Here is a 19174-nt window from a genome sequence, read left to right as displayed (position 1 = left end):
TTCAACAAATTCTGTTTATGTCTTGTTGTATAACAAAATATTACATAGCAAGTGATAATTAATCAAGAATGCAATCAAGAATCACACTCAAAATCTATTTATTGAAAGTCACAAACACAGCCTCCTCTTTCCCCATATGCCACCTTATGCATAATGGGAGGTAATTGCTCATGAAATGACTATAATAGAGCTGACAAATGGCACACCTGTTGCTCTGGGTATACAATTCCCCATACTAGATCCAGGCTAGACTGTCACACTTTGTTAAGTTTTATGAATCAATCACAATACACAAATCCCCATAAATCTAAGAGAAGGGACATGTTGAGGTCAGAGTTAAACAGCTTCCCAAAACTCTCCAATTGTTTGTCTTATCTTAAGTGACCTTGGGCCATTCGAATTACTTGAAACACTATTGTATTTATAGTAAACATACTGTAAACACATACACACACATCACTGATAACTTCATACACAGTAATCACTTGCTAGCATTTGATTGTTTTTCCACCATCACTCTAGAGAGGAAAAATTTCAGGTAGTGCACTTGTGTCATCACTTTTACTTCATAGCAAAAGGCTTTACAACTATTATAAATACCCACATCAACACTTCACTCGTGCAGGGTGGGGTGTATGTTATAGTCAAGATACCAACCAGACTTAACAACTGACCTTGTGATATGTGCTTTTTAACCAAGTGAATTATGATTCTGTTTATAATGCAATTTTTCTCTGCAGGAAGCTGACTTGAGACTTTGATGTTACATTTGGGCACTTTAATGGGACTTTTGTCTTTGGTTACAGGAACTGTTGAATGTTGTCTATGAGGTAATGCACCATTTTCTCTGAACTTATCGTATGCCATTGGCAGATTTGATGAGGCAGGTTGGATGTGAATTATAGTTTACACAAACTGAATTTTTTGCACTTCTGGTTGATGCATATTCTAACATTGACATAACAGTGACATATATGTGTTAAATGTCCAGAACAGTTGCATACATGTCTTGGTTCTACTGGCTCCTCACTCAGTGGCCCTCCTCCCTGCTGCTTCTCAGTGTAGTGGGCAGACAGATGGGGCTGGAGGTGGTTCAGGCAATAGTGTGTTCTCGGTGGGGTACACCGAGCAAAAAAGGCCTCTCGCAGGATGGAGATGTGATTATCGGTGGACTCTTTAATCTGTATTACATACCCTCAGCTATACAGCAGGTCTTCAACAAGCTGCCACATTCTAAACCTTGCACTGGGTAATACCTGATCACAACTTTGTATTGTTTGTTTTCTTTTACAATATGTTTGGTGGTTATTATGTTGTTCATATTATGATAGCAGATTGTATTTTTTATATTTTCTCTTTTGCCATGCTTAAATATTTTTGTAAAAAACTGAAAAAAACTTAATGTAATGTTGACGTTATATAATGTTAGTAGTACTGGTAGTGTTTTATAAGAGGCACATTATAAATTAAAAAATGTGATATCCTGTATATCTGAGATAGTCATACAGTATTTTAATTATGGTAAATTATTTCAAAAGATTTATATTTGCATGCATGAAATGTTTGGACATTTGTCGATTTTATAATCCTGTCCATGATGATTATTTTTATCTTTCACTGATTGATACTGCAATTAATTTCTTTCCTCTCCCGTGGTCTCAGTTTAGATCCAGAGTCATTAAAATATATGTACGCTATGACATTTGCGGTGGAGGAAATCAATCATAACAGCACCCTTCTACCAGGAGTGAAGCTGGGCTATCGTATACTTGATAGCTGTAGCCGATACCCCTGGTCTTTGCAAGCTGCACTGTCACTGGTTGGAGGAGACACAAGCAGCTGCATCTTAACAGCCCCTGTGCCTCAATCTGCAGCTTATGAACAACCTGGAGAGACAACAGGTATGACTTGATGTAATTTAGTATACAGTTAACATCTGCTTTGTCCAAACAACAACTGATATGATTATAGTATAAATGATTGTCATTATGTAATTTTATATCTAACGCTATCACCAGGTGGTCAGCCTGTTCCCTTGCTTATTGGCGCTGCCACATCTACAACAGCCATAATGCTGTCTAGTATCCTGGGGCCTCTCTCTGTACCAGTTGTAAGTTTCAGTGCCTCAAGAAATAAATCTCTGATGAACCTTTTTTATACAGTCTACATCAAGAGGTTGATAAGATTTTCATAAAAAAGATGCATTATTATAGTAAAAACAGTGTCAAAATAATAGTTTTGTGTCTTTCCCTCAGATCAGCTACTGGGCGAGCTGCCCATGTCTTAGTGACAGGCCCAAGTTTCCTAACTTCTTCAGAACAATCCCCAGTGATATTTACCAAGCCCGGGCCATTGCACAACTGGCCATACGCTTCAAGTGGACTTGGATTGGAGCAGTACTAGTAAACAATGATTATGGTCAATTGGCAATACAGGTGTATGTTTTTGTTGTTATATTTTAAATTGCCTGAAAAAGTCTCTCATGTATCTCCTTCATGTATGGTGCAAACAATATATATGTATTTGTTTTTATGCTCCATATTTCAGACATTTCAGGAAGAGATTCGAGGGAAAGGGGTGTGTTTGGAATTCATAGAGACTGTCCGCAGAGAAAATATTGTGCATGATGCCAGACGTGCAGCAAACACAATTCAAGCTTCGACTACGAGGGTGATTCTGATCTTTTGCTGGTATACAGATGTAAAGAAACTATTTCTGGAACTGGCTGAGAGAAATGTGAGCAACTGGCATGGGGATTTGTATAGACAAAGGGGTTCATCATTAAACAAAGCCATGTACTTTGTAACAACAAAATGCCAGCTGTTTTTCCTGTCATAATTTATTTCAGTGTCCTCTTACTATAGGTGACTGACAGACAGTTTCTGGCCAGTGAGGCTTGGAGCACCAGCAGTGATCTTCTCCAAGATCTTACCATCTCTAAGGTGGCAAATGGAGTTCTTGGTGTGGCCATTCGAAGTTCAACTGTACCTGGATTTGAGCAGTACCTCAAACGTTTGCACCCAAATCATCGTCCTGATGATGAATTCTTAAGATATTTCTGGGAAAAAGAGTTCGCATGCAGCCCTAGAGCTACACAGTCACATGTAAAATCTTTCTCCTCATATTCCTCTTCACCACTGAAAACACGGTTTGACTATCCATCAAATGTTTCCTCTTCATCTCCTGAAAAGAGGTCTCTTCAGAAAGCCTCACTACCGACCTGCAATGGGACAGAGTCCCTGGAGGGGATGCAGCATCTCTTTACCGACACCTCCCAGCTACGAGTGGCATACAATGTCTACCTTGCTGTTTATGCTGCAGCCCACGCACTTCACAGCCTTCTCTCCTGCCCCAACAGAGACAGCCCTCTCAGAAACAACAGCTCCACCTGCTCCTCTCCAAAACACATTAAACCCATAGAGGTAAACATGATTATCTCTTACTGATAGTTCCAGATGTTTGTGAAAATTGTAAATTAAATTTTCACATGCTGATTCTTTTTAAAATGTCAACAGTCTCTTCAACATTTTGATGATTTCACAGCTGTTACAGCACTTGAGCAAAGTGAACGTCACCACTCCACAGGGGGAAATGTTTTATTTCCAAGGGGCCGACATTCCAGCAAAGTATGATCTTGTCAACTGGCAGAACACTCCTGAAGGGCCACTAAAGCTAGTTTTGATTGGTCGCGTGGATGGGTTTGATCTGCACCTTAATGAGTCAGCTATTCAGTGGAGCACAGGATCCAATCAGGTAATCAGACCAATAAATTGTCTTAAGGCTAATAACAATTTTCAGTTGAAATGATTGTCTTTGTCAATTAAAATGAGTCTGTCCTTGACAATGTGATTTGGCTTTTTGTTTAGGTGCCTATTTCAGTGTGCAGTGAGAGCTGCCCCCCAGGTACCCGAAAGGCCAACAGGAAAGGGGAACCTGTCTGCTGCTTTGACTGTATCCCATGTGCTGAAGGGGAGATTAATAACAAAACTGGTGAGGAAATGACTTTTGTAAAATAAGAAAAACTCATGTTTGCAGCTTAAATTTTCACCTTTTTGTTTTATTTCCCTTCTCTCTCTCTTCTGTTTTCCTCTCCTAGGTTCCCTTCACTGTGAGCGTTGTCCATCAGAGTTTTGGTCCAATGCTAACCGAACTGCCTGCATCCCTCGCCAGCTGGACTTTCTTTCCTTTAATGAAACCTTGGGCATTACTCTGACCACAGCAGCTGTGTCTGGTACCATTGTGACAACAGCTGTCTCTGTGGTTTTCATTTCCTACCGTCAAACACCTATGGTAAAAACCCAGAGTGATGTAACAGAGACTTTGTTGTATACATTTGTCACATTTCTTTCTTTCATTATTTTGTCTAGAAAAATGAAAAAAAGTATTTTATTGTTTAAATGGCCACATCTTTGCCTGTTAATCTGATTCACCTCAAGGTACGAGCCAACAATTCAGAACTGAGCTTCCTGCTTCTTCTGTCACTGAAACTCTGCTTCCTGTGCTCACTGGTGTTCATTGGTCGTCCATCAGTCTGGTCTTGTCGGTTCCAGCAGGCAGCATTTGGGATCAGTTTTGTACTTTGTGTTTCCTGCCTCCTGGTCAAGACCATAGTGGTTCTGGCTGTTTTCCGCTCAGCTCGGCCCGGTGCTGAAAGCTTGATGAAGTGGTTTGGTCCAGGCCAACAAAGAGGAAGTGTCTGCCTCTTCACCTGTATACAGGTGTGAATATTGTTTTATTGATTACATTATTACATTTTTTGATACATATAAGTAACTACACTTGATATTAAATAATAACATTAGAATGTGTTTCCTTTTCATATAGGTTATCATCTGTGTCATATGGCTGTCTCTCAGTCCCCCTGTGCCTCAACGTGATCTGGGTTTCCAAGGGTCAAAGGTCACTCTGGAGTGTGCCATGACCTCTGTGGTGGGCTTCTCTCTGGTTCTGGGTTACATTGGCCTGCTGGCCTGCACCTGCCTCATCTTGGCCTTTCTTGCAAGGAAACTCCCCGACAACTTCAATGAGGCCAAACTGATCACCTTCAGCATGCTGATCTTCTGTGCTGTCTGGGTGACCTTTGTCCCTGCTTATGTTAGTTCCCCTGGGAAATATGTTGTTGCTGTGGAAATTTTTGCAATACTGGCCTCAAGCTATGGTTTATTGTTCTGCATTTTTGCTCCAAAATGTTTCATCATACTTTTGAAGCCCGAGAAAAACACTAAGAAACACCTGATGGCCAGATAGTATTTCTGGCTTGAATGTGAGCATATGACTGTGATATTTGTCCGGTGGAGACAATGCCCCTCCCCACTAGCCATCCTTTGTAACCATTTGGTGGATAATAGTAGAAGTGGCCCTAAACAGGCACATGTCTATTTGTTATATCAATTTCTTTCATTTAATCAATGCTAATTGTTAATGTCCTTAGCTGTATGAAGTTAAAAATGTCTCAGGCACACATATTGTAGTTATGGCTTTCATTAGTATTAACTAAGAATGTTTCTGCTGTTGTAGACGTTGTTACATGCAAATATAACATTACTAATCAACCATTGAAGTAAAATACACATTTAAATAAAATGCTGCTCACTAAAAATGTGATTGATTTATTTTGCAATGTGACTGTGACTCTGCATCCAGTTTAAACATTAAAAATATTGTACCTCATCTCAAGAAAAGTCTCCTTGAGTTTGTCTGAAGGCAGATTATTTAAGTAACAATTAAATTCTGTTAATTTATTCACTACAGATTATGTAGCATGTGTATCATACAATGCTGTTTTTATTATATTATATACATGTATGAATTCAAAGTAAATATTAAATATTCTGTACTTTCACAATGGGTCAGATGTGTTACATGTCCCAGTTTTACATAGTTGAAATGATTGCATACTTAAACAAGTATAACTGCTATTAAATAAACAGGGCTTCAGAATGACACATCACAATAGTTAATGTAGGAATTTAAATAATTTCTGAGAGAAATTAAAAAATCTGCAACCCATTATTCTACCAGCAATTAATATACTCATCACTTGAAAAAGGGATGATGATGGTGATTACAGAGGCTGACAGCATGAACAGTGTTTTGCATAAACTGCACCTTCCAAATGAAGACCACTAGATGGCCATATTACACCATTTAATGATGCTCTGATATGTCTTTCAGCATCTCTCATCAAGGTTCCTTCCTTGTTGGACTAAACATACATCTGAAGTCTGCACTTAGCTTGTGCAGCTGTGCAACATCTTTACCCAACCACCAATTTATGTATTTGCTTTCATAGTAATTTACAGTACTTCCCTGTCATTAATGTATAGTAACCTAGTACTGGCTGTGCAAGATTAACCTATTCTGTAGTCTGAAATTAAGATATCAATTTCTGTCTAAATGCAGTGAAATGAGCCTGAACAATTTGCAAACAGGCAACTGTAATTAATTAATTAATTGTCCATCATGTAGTCACTTAAAATAAAATGCGGAGGAAGTGATAAGATAGGACTTAGACAGGGGACAGAGTAATCGAAAGATTATGTAATAAAAAGATTTTGATACAATATATATAATAGGCGTTCATGCGGATCAACCCACGCTAGGCAACCAGCCCTGACAGCATCACTGGACACGTCCTGAAGGTCTGCAGCCACCTTCTGGCAGGGGTAAACACAAACATATTTAACCTGTTCTTCTCCCTCTGGACTAGCCCCACCGGCTTCAAATACACCACCATCACCCTCACCTCCAAACAGCAGAAAGTGGCCAATCTCAATGACTAGTGCCCCATAGCCCTCACCCCTATAGCAAGCCAGCAAGAGAGGCTGGTTAAATCCCTCATCTGTCCCATGCTTCCCCTGACCCTTGATCCCCTGCAACTTGCATACTGTCTTAAACAGAAGCACAGAGGACGCCACTGCCCTCTCCCACCTCGAAGGGAGGGACACCTATGTGAGGATGCTGTTTGTGGTCTACAGCTCAGCATTCAACACCGTAGTGTTGTCCAAGAGTGGACAACTGCACCTCTTCTCGGTTTATACTGGCATATGCCACTTATAAACAGCATGCCACTGACAGATACAACTCTCCCGGACTCATACCAAATGCCACTATTCGATCACACATGATTAGGGTGTCAAGGGGACTTGCAAGAGACAAATTAAAAGAGGCGAGTTAAAATCTGTGCAGAAGAAGCCACAATATTAATGACTTTTAATCCTTACTACAGGTCAGGCTCACTCACTCAATAGCGTTTTTTCATTCCCTGCTTGGTGAACACCTATGTCTTTCAAACTCCATAACCCATTTTTTGTGTCCATGCACACGCAAAGATGCCCCTTATGGCATCATCACAGTTATTGTCTCGACAAATTTCCCTCAGAGCCCAAGAAGATATTTTATGTTTTTCACAGGTAGTTCTTCTCTTTATGAATAAACCAATCATCATGTGTAAATTGAATGCAGTTCCACTTTATGATTGTTTAAAAGGACTAGTGTTTATGGGTTGCATCAATGCAAGTCATTTTTACACTGATGCCACACCTGTTCTCATCAGGGAGGTTAGTGCGTGTGGGTAAGAGTTGTTGGTCTACTTCACTTGTGTATTTGGCCAGTCAGGGTGTTTTGAATGTAGCCTTTTAACAACAATAGTCTGGTTGATTCCTGTCATTTCTTTTGTGAGTGTGGTCTTTACCTTCCATTGACAGTGCAGATAGGTCCCTAAAGACCTGGCTGCTTTTTCATGAACAGGTTTCTGTCCATTTTTTGTGAAAGATTTGGTATAAAAACATTTAACAAAATCCACAAGATTCTGCCTCATTTCATTTTAATTAGTTACCATAAAATCCTCATGCTTCAAACCATGCTCTCTGCATAAAGTACATATGTTCCCTAACCACAAAAAAGAAAAGAACACTTTTAAGATTTTTATTGAATGACATTGAAATCACATCAGAAATTTAGCCTGTTGTTTAAGTGACCACAACACTCAGTCTGTACCATACAGCAGCTACAGTATAATAATTTATCAACTGTATATCTATTTTTATTATGGCAGTATGGTAGCTATGATCTGCAAAACCTTGAAAACAACATACAAACTTGCACACAGCCTCCCATTTCCCCTCTGTGCCACCTCTCTCTGTATAATGGGATATAATTGCTTGTGAAATAATGAAGTAAAGAAATTGTACACTTGTGGCTCATCAGCACCTCCTTTCCTTAACCATCAAGAATTACGTGTGATGTAACTTAGTCCTTTGAGATGGCAAGGATGGTGCCTTGGTGTGGTAACTTAGATGAACATAGAATAATACAGAGAGAAAGAGAGTTAAAATGAGATAAATACCAGTATCTGAAAGAGATACAAAGATATCAGTATTTGTCCTGCATGTTGTATATTGGAAATAAGGATCCAGTTTTGCATAAATGTATTGTATATGTGAAACAGAAAAGAATAGTACAAAAGAAGTACCAAAGAAGTACATAGAAACCAATGAATAAAAAAAAAATGTGGCTGTATTCATCCTGTATTATATACAGTATGTCAGAAATGGCATCCAGACTTGTTTATTGCGATCTTCCATTGTCGCATTTATATGTTCATATAAAAATGGCCATATAGGAACCTGAGCCTGGAAGTATTTGAAATGGAGTCTGTTTTTCCAGTTTAGTGGAATGATCTTCTTTGCTAGTAACAGAGTTTAGGAACTTTTTTTTATAGGGCTATTCTAGCCTTGTGTTGCCATCTGTTTGGGCCAGATGCAAATATGATGCTCAAGCTCTGGTGATGGTAGAGGTGCTTTGGCAAAACCATGAACAGCTCTATAGGCTGGGATGCTGCAGCTGGCTTCAGATGACCTTAGGGTCCATTTGGACTCTAACTGGCACAGTAAAGTTAGACCTTCCCCTTCCCTCCCTTCACCATTCTGCACCCAGGTGGAAGGAGTGAACCTCATGTTGGTGGCCCAAATTGGCCACAGATTGGACTAGGTTCTCAGCAGTTGGACCCCTCTTTCAATGACACCAATGGGAGCTGGCTGGAGTATGGCTAGACCTGTACTTTTCTTTCCTAAATGCTGATGTCAACATGCGGACATGCACACTGTGATAATGCTAACATGCTGATGCTCAGCCGGTATAATGTTTACCAATTTCACCATCTTAGTTTAGTATGTTAGCATGCTAACATTTGCTAATCAGCAGGAAACACAAAGTATAGCTGAGGCTAACAGGAATACCATCAGTTTTGCAGGTAAGTGGTCATAAACCAAAATATTAGATGAATTCAAATTTGGACCTGATGATAGTGCTTAAAACTTCATGACAATCCACCAAATAAATGGAGTCGAGATACAGTATGTTACTCAAAACCACAAATGTCAACCTTGTGGTGGTGCTAGAGGAAAAGCCAGAAGATCGCTGAAGTTATTTGAATACATCAGCTGTGAACCATGAACGTGTGTACCAAATTTTGTGCCAGTCTATCACATATTTGCTGAGATATTTTGAAGGATAATTGAAATGTTTTACATGCTAGTGGACAGATCAGAGAATCAGCAAAGTCATGACAACCCATCTTATTGCTGAAATATTTCAATTTGGGCCAACAGACAAAATGACATTACCATTCTTTGAGCCACCCTGCTAGCATGGCTGGAAAAAAATGCTTAAAATAATCAATTTATCTGAATGAATACATCATTGACTGTTCATGTGTTTGTCTTTTTTTTTTAACAACCTTTCTCTGATTTTAAGGTTTTGAGCCAACAATTCAGAACTGAGCTTCCTGCCTCTTTTGTCACTGAAATTCTGCCTCCTGTGCTCACTGGTGTTCACTGGTCATCCATCAGTCTGGTGTTGTTGGTTCCAGCAGGCAGCATTTGGGATCAGTTTTGTACTTTGTGTTTCCTGCCTCCAGGTCAAGACCATAGTGGTTCTGGCAGCATTCCGCTCAGCTCGGCCTGGTGCTGAAGCCTTGATTAAGTGGTTTGATCCAGGCCAACAAAGAAGAAGTGTTTGCCTCTTTACCTGTATAAAGGTCAGACTTGAAAATGCACATTTTTCATGATAAAATTATTATTACATCATTCTACATTAACCACCTCAGCTGAGACTCTGTGTGGCTTCTCCGATGGATGATGACAACACCCTCTCGTCTGTCTCCACAACTTCACTGACCTTCGGAAATCTGCCACCAACTTCAGTTCGCCATGATTTGCTTCATGCATAGCTGATGCCTACCACAGAGACACTGCAGCAGCAACCCACCGCAACCCACCTTGGACCAGTCAGTGCAGGGCATCTCCCCAGGAAACGGTGATGTGGTGAGCAGTGTTATATCCTCACACAGGAATAATGACTCATGCTCACACACTGATCAAAGTGAGGATGCTTCGTGTCTGCTTAGTGTCAGCACTGTATCCTGCTATTCATACCGCCCTGCTCAGGACCGGCGTGTACAGCTCACCACTTGGGGTTACATTAGTGCAGCCAGCAGTGTTACTTCCCTCTTAGAGAGTAATGCCCTGGGCCCGCTCACGGACTGAGGAGAGGAGACACTGAGTCTGCTCTGCTCCTCTACAGTTATTTCTGTGGGAAATACGGAGGATTTGGTGGACGCACCAACACAAAATCTGATGCTGTGTTGAGGCAGCTGATGGTCATGTGTTCACAGACTGCTCCATCAGCTCGGCCCTTTTGGTGCCAGCCCCCCATGGGTCAAACTTCCATTTATGGAAGGTTTGGCGTCGGAGAGGGCTAAATCAGAATATCACAACTTCCTGGCTGCTGCCCCCAACATAGTTTTACGGGGAATGGCGTCACAACTACGTGTTATCAGAATGGACGGACAAAACACTGAGAATGGGTTATTCTCTCCAGTTCTGCCATGTTCTGGCAGCAAGGAGATAAATCTATCCTCCCAAGAGGAGATAGATTTCTATTGAAACAGGCTGTCTTGATCGTTTCCACTCACGACAGACAGAGGGGGCTTTACTATGTGTACTTCCTGGTTACCAACAAGACGGGAGGTTTCAGACCCATTTTGGATCTCCTCAAGCTGAACCAATGCATCACTAGAAAGACGTTCTGCATGCTGACCATCAGGAAATTGCTGGAACTGGTTCAATTGGGCAACTGGTTCACCACCATTGACCTGAAAGATGCTTATTTTCACATCAAGGTGGCTCATGGCGGTGGGCCATCCAGTCATTCCACTGGGGCTCCTGCACATGTGCCACCTTCAACAGTGCTTTGCCAACCTGTGCTTGATCCCAAGAGGCACAAGCACTGCTTGGTGAACATTCCCCCATCAGTGCAGGAGGACCTGCGTTATTGGGGGGTCCCCACAGCATCTGTCGGCAGAAACACTGCTGGGTCGAGTGACCTCCTACATAATGGTGTTCACAGGCCACTGTCTGGGGAGAGAGATAGGTGGTGTGTAGCTTTCAGGGCAAAGCCGACACATCAACCTCCTCAAACTTCAGGCTCCTGGTCCTCCAATACATCCTGACTCTGGTTCAGGGGAGAAACGTGTGGGTGAGAACAGACAACTGCACCACTGTTGCCTACATCAACAGGCAAGGCGGAGTCCGCTATGCAGCCCTGTTGAAGATAACGGAGAACCTGTTGGTGTGGGCCTCAGAACACCTCCTGTGTCTATCAGACAAGTGTGTGCTGCACCCTGAAGTGGTGCAGCAGATTTGGAACCGATTTGGGAGAGCGGAAGTGGACCTGTTTGCCAGTCAAAATAACACCCACTGCCTGCTCTGGTTCTCCCTGATGCCGCACGACGATCTGAGCTATCACATTTGCACACACGCCATGGCCAAGGAGGCTACTTTACGCCTTTCCTCCTCTTCATCTCATTCCCCCACTGCTGGAGAGAGTGAGGCAAGAGCAGCTGTCAGCCATCCTGATAGCCCGGACCGTCGTTTGGCATCATGGTACGCAGAGATGATCCAGATGTTGGCAACCGAGCCCTGGTCCATCCCGCAAGTGTGTGGGAGGCTCTGTCCCAGGAGGTGGGTTCGATAGGCACACTGCCCACGTTAGGCCAACCTCTCCAGGCTTGGCTCCTGAGAGGGACAGGCTGATGCAGGCTGGACTGTATGCACAGGTGGTGCAGACCATTAAGGCGACGAGAGCAGGATCCTCTATTGCTTGCTACAAGGCAAAATGGTTGGGATCCCAACGCTGGTGTGAGGAAAAGAGACTGGACCCCCTGACATGTGCAGTGTGAAAGGTTCTCTCCTTTCTGCAATATCTGGTGGAAAAGGAGCTGTCTCATGCCACTGTTAAAGTGTATGCAGTAGCTGTTTCCTCCTGTCATGAGGGTTTCGGCAACAGACCTGTCTTGGCCCACCCCCTCGTGAAATGTTTCTTGCAGGGGTTTAGGAGACACTGGCCAGTGAGGCGTGTCTCTGTCCCCCAGTGGGAACTGCTGGTGGTGTTCAAGCCCTAGTGAGTGACCGTATGAGCATCTGGAGCACTCCTCCCTGAAGGCGTTGTCATTCAAAACAGCCTTGCTGCTTGCACTAAGAGAGTGGACTTCAAACAGCCCATAAAGAAACACATTTCCAGCCTTGTGCATCCCAATGTGAATAAACTGTCCCTATAACTGGTAGGCGGTGGAATAAAGAGGGGAAGACACAGCGGAGGAAATGTATGAAGACAGTAACATGAAATATATGAGCAAGATCAAATCTAGAAATGCCAACATGACTTTTCTCCTATTTACTCCTTTTCTGAGCCCAGTCATTTAGTTTTATCGCTATGTCACCTCTTTTTATTGTCTTGCAGTATAGTTTAATCTTGCACGTACCACCCATCAGGGCAGGAGAAGAAGTATGGGCAGGGCCTCAGATGCATTTCATTTCAGATTGATTTTGTATTGAGGCAGAATTCATTTGTGCTCATTTAATGACATTTCACCAAAGCCATGTCAGCAACCGTTCCACCCTTTATTCAGCTGTAGATATCAACGTACGGTCCAAACTGTGACATTGATTATGATGCAAAAAAGAAGAATTGGGGTTTAAGCAGAGAGGGAATGCCTTTCTTTGTATCATTTTAATGTGTAGAATAATCAAACAGCTAATTTTAATAGATGGGGTTCAGCTTTTCAAAGGTCAAATGTAAGTCTTCCTTCTATTTTCAGTGGTATTTCTTTATTTGTGTAGTATGTAAATATTCCTGTCATTGTTTTTAATCTGAGATGGATTTTAGTTGAAAACCATTTCTAACTGTACATTTATGTTTTCATGCATGTTACTTGTGAACATGTCAAGCATGACTATGCACCAATTTATACAGTAGATGTTGCATTGCCCAACAACATTTGCACAGAACAAATACAACAATTATACGGGGAGAAAGGGAGGGTGGCAAAGCTGAAGTTTTTTAGTTGTTGTTGTTTTAGTGTTATACCATCCTTTTTCTTTCTATTGTTGCTCATCAGGGGAATGTGAGCCTTTTCCTACCAGTGCAATAAAATATTGAAATATTTGATTTCAACATATTATGTTTATTTCTTGTTGTACTCAATGTAAATGTTACATAGCAAGTGATAATTAATCAAGAATGCAATCAAGAATCACACTCAAAATCTATTTATTGAAAGTCACAAACACAGCCTCCTCTTTCCCCATATGCCACCTTATGCATAATGGGAGGTAATTGCTCATGAAATGACTGTAATAGAGCTGACAAATGGCACACCTGTTGCTCTGGGTATACAATTCCCCATACTAGATCCAGGCTAGACTGTCACACTTTGTTAAGTTTTATGAATCAATCACAATACACAAATCCCCACAAATCTAAGAGAAGGGACACGTTGCGGTTAGAGTTAAACAGCTTCCCAAAACTCTCCAATTGTTTATCTTATCTTAAGTGACCTTGGGCCATTCGAATTACTTGAAACACTATTGTATTTATAGTAAACATACTGTAAACACATACACACACATCACTGATAACTTCATACACAGTAATCACTTGCTAGCATTTGATTGTTTTTCCACCATCACTCTAGAGAGGAAAAATTTCAGGTAGTGCACTTGTGTCATCACTTTTACTTCCTAGCAAAAGACTTAACAACTATTATAAATACCCACATCAACACTTCACTCGTGCAGAGTGGGGTGTATGTTATAGTCAAGATACCAACCAGACTTAACAATTGACCTTGTGATATGTGCTTTTTAACCAAGTGAATTATGATTTTGTTTATAATGCAATTTTTCTCTGCAGGAAGCTGACTTGAGACTTTGATGTTACATTTGGGCACTTTAATGGGACTTTTGTCTTTGGTAACAGGAACTGTTGAATGTTGTCTATGAGGTAATGCACCATTTTCTCTGAACTTATCGCATGTCATTGGCAGATTTGATGAGGCAGGTTGGATGTGAATTATATTTTACACAAACTGAATTTGATGCACTTCTGGTTGATGCATATTCTAACATTGACATAACAGTGACATATATGTGTTAAATGTCCAGAACAGCTGCATACATGTCTTGGTTCTACTGGCTCCTCACTCAGTGGCCCTCCTCCCTGCTGCTTCTCAGTGTAGTGGGCAGACAGATGGGGCTGGAGGTGGTTCAGGCGATAACATGTTCTCAGTGGGGTACATTGAGCAACAAGGACCTCTCGCAGGATGGAGATGTGATTATCGGCGGACTCTTTAATCTGCATTACATACCCTCAGCTATACAGCAGGTCTTCAACAAACCGCCACATTATAAACCTTGCACTGGGTAATACCTGATCATAACTTGTATTGTTGTTACAATTTGTTTGGTGGTTATTATGTTGTTCATATTATGACAGCAGATTGTCTGTATTTCTTATATTTTCTCTTTTGTCATGCTTGTATATTTTTGTGAAAATAGAGAAAAAAATTTAATTTGATTCGACATAATTTTGAGCTAGAAAGTTATGTTTGTATGACTTGTAGTGTTGTATAAAAGGCATTATTGATAAAAATGTGAAAGTGATATCCTGTATATCTGAGATAGTCATACAATATTTTAATCATGTTAGAACTATTTCAAAAGATTTATGTTTGCATGCATGAGATGTTTGGACATTTGTTGATTTTATAATCATGTCAATGACGATTATTCCTTTCTTTCACTGATTGATACTGCAGTTAATTTCTTTCCTCTCCCGTGGTCTCAGTTTAGATCAACAATCATTAAAATATATGTATGCTATGACGTTTGCGGTGGAGGAAATCAATCGTAACAGTACCCTGCTACCAGGAGTGAAGCTGGGCTATCGTATACTTGATAGCTGTAGCCGATACCCCTGGTCTTTGCAAGCTGCACTGTCACTGGTTGGAGGAGACACAAGCAGCTGCATCTTAACAGCCCCTGTGCCTCAATCTGCAGCTTATGAACAACCTGGAGAGACAACAGGTATGACTTGATGTAATTTAGTATACAGTTAACATCTGCTTTGTCCAAACAACAACTGATGTGATTATAGTATAAATAATTGTCATCATGTAATTTTATATCTAACGCTGTCACCAGGTGGTCAGCCTGTTCCCTTGCTTATTGGCGCTGCCACATCTACAACAGCCATAATAGAGTCTCTGATCCTGGGGCCTCTCTCTGTACCAGTTGTAGGTTTCAGTGCCTTAAGAAATAAATCTCTGATGAACCTTTTTTATACAGTCTACATCAAGAGGTTGATCAGATTTTCATATAAAATATATTATTACAGTAAAAACAGTGTCAAAATAATAGTTTTGTGTCTTTCCCTCAGATCAGCTACTTGGCGAGCTGCCCATGTCTTAGTGACAGGCCCAAGTTTCCTAACTTCTTCAGAACAATCCCCAGTGATATTTACCAAGCCCGGGCCATTGCACAACTGGCCATACGCTTCAAGTGGACTTGGATTGGAGCAGTACTAGTAAATAATGATTATGGTCAATTGGCAATACAGGTGTATGTTTTTGTTGTTATAATTTAAATTGCCTGAAAAAGTCTCTCATGTATCTCCTTCATATATAGTACAATATATGTATTTGTATTTGTATTTTATATATATGTATTTGTTTTTATGCTCCATATTTCAGACATTTCAGGAAGAGATTCAAGGGAAAGGGGTGTGTTTGGAATTCATAGAGACTGTCCGCAGAGAAACTATTGTGCGTGATGCCAGACGTGCAGCAAACACAATTCAAGCTTCAACTGCGAGGGTGATTCTGATCTTTTGCTGGTATACAGATGTAAAGAAACTATTTCTGGAACTGGCTGAGAGAAATGTGAGCAACTGGCATGGGGATTTGTATAGACAAAGGGGTTCATCATTAAACAAAGCCACGTATTTTGTAACAACAAAATGCCAGCTGTTTTTCCTGTCATAATTTATTTCAGTGTCCTCTTACTATAGGTGACTGACAGACAGTTTCTGGCCAGTGAGGCTTGGAGCACCAGCGGTGATCTTCTCCAAGATCTTACCATCTCTAAGGTGGCAAATGGAGTTCTTGGTGTGGCCATTCGAAGTTCAACTGTACCTGGATTTGAGCAGTATCTCAAACGTTTGCACCCAAATCATCGTCCTGATGATGAATTCTTAAGATATTTCTGGGAAAAAGAGTTTGCATGCAGCCCTAGAGCTACACAGTCACATGTAAAACCTTTCTCCTCATATTCCTCTTCACCACTGAAAACAAGGTTTGACTATCCATCAAATGTTTCCTCTTCATCTCCTGAAAAGAGGTCTCTTCAGAAAGCCTCACTACCGACCTGCAATGGGACAGAGTCCCTGGAGGGGATGCAGCATCTCTTTACCGACACCTCCCAGCTACGAGTGGCATACAATGTCTACCTTGCTGTTTATGCTGCAGCCCACGCACTTCACAGCCTTCTCTCCTGTCCCAACAGAGACAGCCCTCTCAGAAACAACAGCTCCACCTGCTCCTCTCCAAAACACATTAAACCCATAGAGGTAAACACGATTATCTCTTACTGATAGTTCCAGATGTTTGTGAAAACTGTAAATGAAATTTTGACATTCTGATTTTTTTTAAAAATGTCAACAGTCTCTGCAATATTTTGATGATTTCACAGCTGTTACAGCACTTGAGCAAAGTGAACGTCACCACTCCACAGGGGGAAATGTTTTATTTCCAAGGGGCCGACATTCCAGCAAAGTATGATCTTGTCAACTGGCAGAACACTCCTGAAGGGCCACTAAAGCTAGTTTTGATTGGTCGCGTGGATGGGTTTGATCTGCACCTTAATGAGTCAGCTATTCAGTGGAGCACAGGATCCAATCAGGTAATCAGACCAATAAATTGTCTTAAGGCTAATAACAATTTGCAGTTGAAATGATTGTCTTTGTCAATTAAAATGATTCTGTCCTTGACAATGTGATTTGGCTTTTTGTTTAGGTGCCTATTTCAGTGTGCAGTGAGAGCTGCCCCCCAGGTACCCGAAAGGCCAACAGGAAAGGGGAACCTGTCTGCTGCTTTGACTGTATCCCATGTGCTGAAGGGGAGATTAATAACAAAACTGGTGAGGAAATGACTTTTGTAAAATAAGAAAAACTCATGTTTGCCACTTGAATTTTCACCTTTTTGTTTTGTTTCCCTTCTCTCTTTTTTCTGTTTTCCTCTCCTAGGTTCCCTTCAGTGTGAGCGTTGTCCATCGGAGTTTTGGTCCAATGCTAACCAAACTGCCTGCATCCCTCGCCAACTGGACTTTCTTTCCTTTAATGAAACTTTGGGCATTACTTTGACCACAGCAGCTGTGTGTGGTGCCATTGTGACAACAGCTGTCTCTGTGGTTTTTCTTTCCTACCGTCAAACACCTATGGTAGTAACCCAGAGTGATGTAACAGAAACTTTGTTGTATACATTTTTCACATTTCTTTCTTTCATTATTTTGTCTAGAAAAATGAAAAAAAGTATATAGTGTATTGTTTAAATGGCCACATCTTTGCCTGTTAATCTGATTCACCTCAAGGTACGAGCCAACAATTCAGAACTGAGCTTCCTGCTTCTTCTGTCGCTGAAACTCTGCTTCCTGTGCTCACTGGTGTTCATTGGTCATCCATCAGTCTGGTCTTGTCAGTTCCAGCAGGCAGCATTTGGGATCAGTTTTGTACTTTGTGTTTCCTGCCTCCTGGTCAAGACCATAGTGGTTCTGGCTGTTTTCCGCTCAGCTCGGCCCGGTGCTGAAAGCTTGATGAAGTGGTTTGGTCCAGGCCAACAAAGAGGAAGTGTCTGCCTCTTCACCTGTATACAGGTGTGAATATTGTTTTATTGATTACATTATTACATTTTTTGATACATATAAGTAACTACACTTGATATTAAATAATATCATTAGAATGTGTTTCTTTTTCATATAGGTTATCATCTGTGTCATATGGCTGTCTCTCAGTCCCCCTGTGCCTCAACGTGATCTGGGTTTCCAAGGGTCAAAGGTCACTCTGGAGTGTGCCATGACCTCTGTGGTGGGCTTCTCTCTGGTTCTGGGTTACATTGGCCTGCTGGCCTGCACCTGCCTCATCTTGGCCTTTCTTGCAAGGAAACTCCCCGACAACTTCAATGAGGCCAAACTGATCACCTTCAGCATGCTGATCTTCTGTGCTGTCTGGGTGACCTTTGTCCCTGCTTATGTTAGCTCTCCTGGGAAATATGTTGTTGCTGTGGAAATTTTTGCAATACTGGCCTCAAGCTATGGTTTATTGTTCTGCATTTTTGCTCCAAAATGTTTCATCATACTTTTGAGGCCTGAGAAAAACACTAAGAAACACCTGATGGCCAGATAGTGTTTCTGGCTTGAATGTGAGCATATGACTGTGATATTTGTCCGGTGGAGACAATGCCCCTCCCCACTACCCATCCTGTATAGTCATTTGGTGGACAATAGTACAGGATCTAAGTTGCCCCAAACAGGTACATGTGTATTTGTTACATCAATTCCTTTCATCTAAATAACACTAATTATTAATGTCCTTAGCTGTATGAAGTTAAAAATGTCTCAGGCACACATATTGTAGTTATGGCTTTCATTAGTATTAACTAAGAATGTTTCTGCTGTTGTAGATGTTGTTAAATGCAAATATAACATTACTAATCAACCATTGAAGTAAAATACACGTTTAAATAAAGTGCTGCTCACTAAAAATGTGATTGATTTATTTAATA

The 19174-nt window shown here is 41.1% G+C and overlaps 2 protein-coding genes across 2 annotated transcripts; both read left to right on the top strand.

Moving 5' to 3' along the window:
* The first annotated feature begins 1004 nt into the window (after window positions 1-1004).
* LOC121898972 (extracellular calcium-sensing receptor-like) lies at window positions 1005-5247 on the top strand. Its single transcript, XM_042414514.1, has 12 exons — window positions 1005-1249; window positions 1663-1901; window positions 2019-2101; window positions 2256-2435; window positions 2548-2736; window positions 2865-3104; window positions 3192-3422; window positions 3544-3753; window positions 3867-3990; window positions 4097-4290; window positions 4437-4718; window positions 4825-5247. Exons 1-12 carry the CDS (start codon window positions 1005-1007, stop codon window positions 5245-5247), a joined length of 2640 nt encoding a protein of 879 aa, XP_042270448.1.
* Window positions 5248-15220: 9973 nt separating this feature from the next.
* On the top strand, window positions 15221-19174 carry LOC121898971 (extracellular calcium-sensing receptor-like). Its single transcript, XM_042414513.1, has 11 exons — window positions 15221-15425; window positions 15543-15634; window positions 15778-15957; window positions 16091-16279; window positions 16408-16647; window positions 16735-16965; window positions 17088-17297; window positions 17411-17534; window positions 17641-17834; window positions 17985-18266; window positions 18373-19174. The coding sequence occupies exons 1-11, from the start codon at window positions 15221-15223 to the stop codon at window positions 18793-18795; spliced, it is 2370 nt and encodes a 789-aa protein (XP_042270447.1). The 3' UTR covers window positions 18796-19174.

This window comes from Thunnus maccoyii, chromosome 6 (genome assembly GCF_910596095.1).
Source record: "Thunnus maccoyii chromosome 6, fThuMac1.1, whole genome shotgun sequence".
Classification (NCBI taxonomy): domain Eukaryota; kingdom Metazoa; phylum Chordata; class Actinopteri; order Scombriformes; family Scombridae; genus Thunnus; species Thunnus maccoyii.
This window is presented reverse-complemented; position numbering and strand designations above follow the sequence as displayed.

Bases quoted from the DNA above. Each gene is read 5' to 3' on its own strand.
- LOC121898971 (XM_042414513.1), top strand. From the start codon at position 15,221: ATGACGTTTGCGGTGGAGGAAATCAATCGTAACAGTACCCTGCTACCA. The intron at 16,648-16,734 runs GTAAAACCTTTC...TCTCCTGAAAAG, and splicing joins CTAGAGCTACACAGTCACAT to AGGTCTCTTCAGAAAGCCTC. The intron at 18,267-18,372 runs GTGTGAATATTG...TTTTTCATATAG, and splicing joins GCCTCTTCACCTGTATACAG to GTTATCATCTGTGTCATATG.
- LOC121898972 (XM_042414514.1), top strand. From the start codon at position 1,005: ATGTCTTGGTTCTACTGGCTCCTCACTCAGTGGCCCTCCTCCCTGCTG. The intron at 3,105-3,191 runs GTAAAATCTTTC...TCTCCTGAAAAG, and splicing joins CTAGAGCTACACAGTCACAT to AGGTCTCTTCAGAAAGCCTC. The intron at 3,991-4,096 runs GTGAGGAAATGA...TTCCTCTCCTAG, and splicing joins GGAGATTAATAACAAAACTG to GTTCCCTTCACTGTGAGCGT.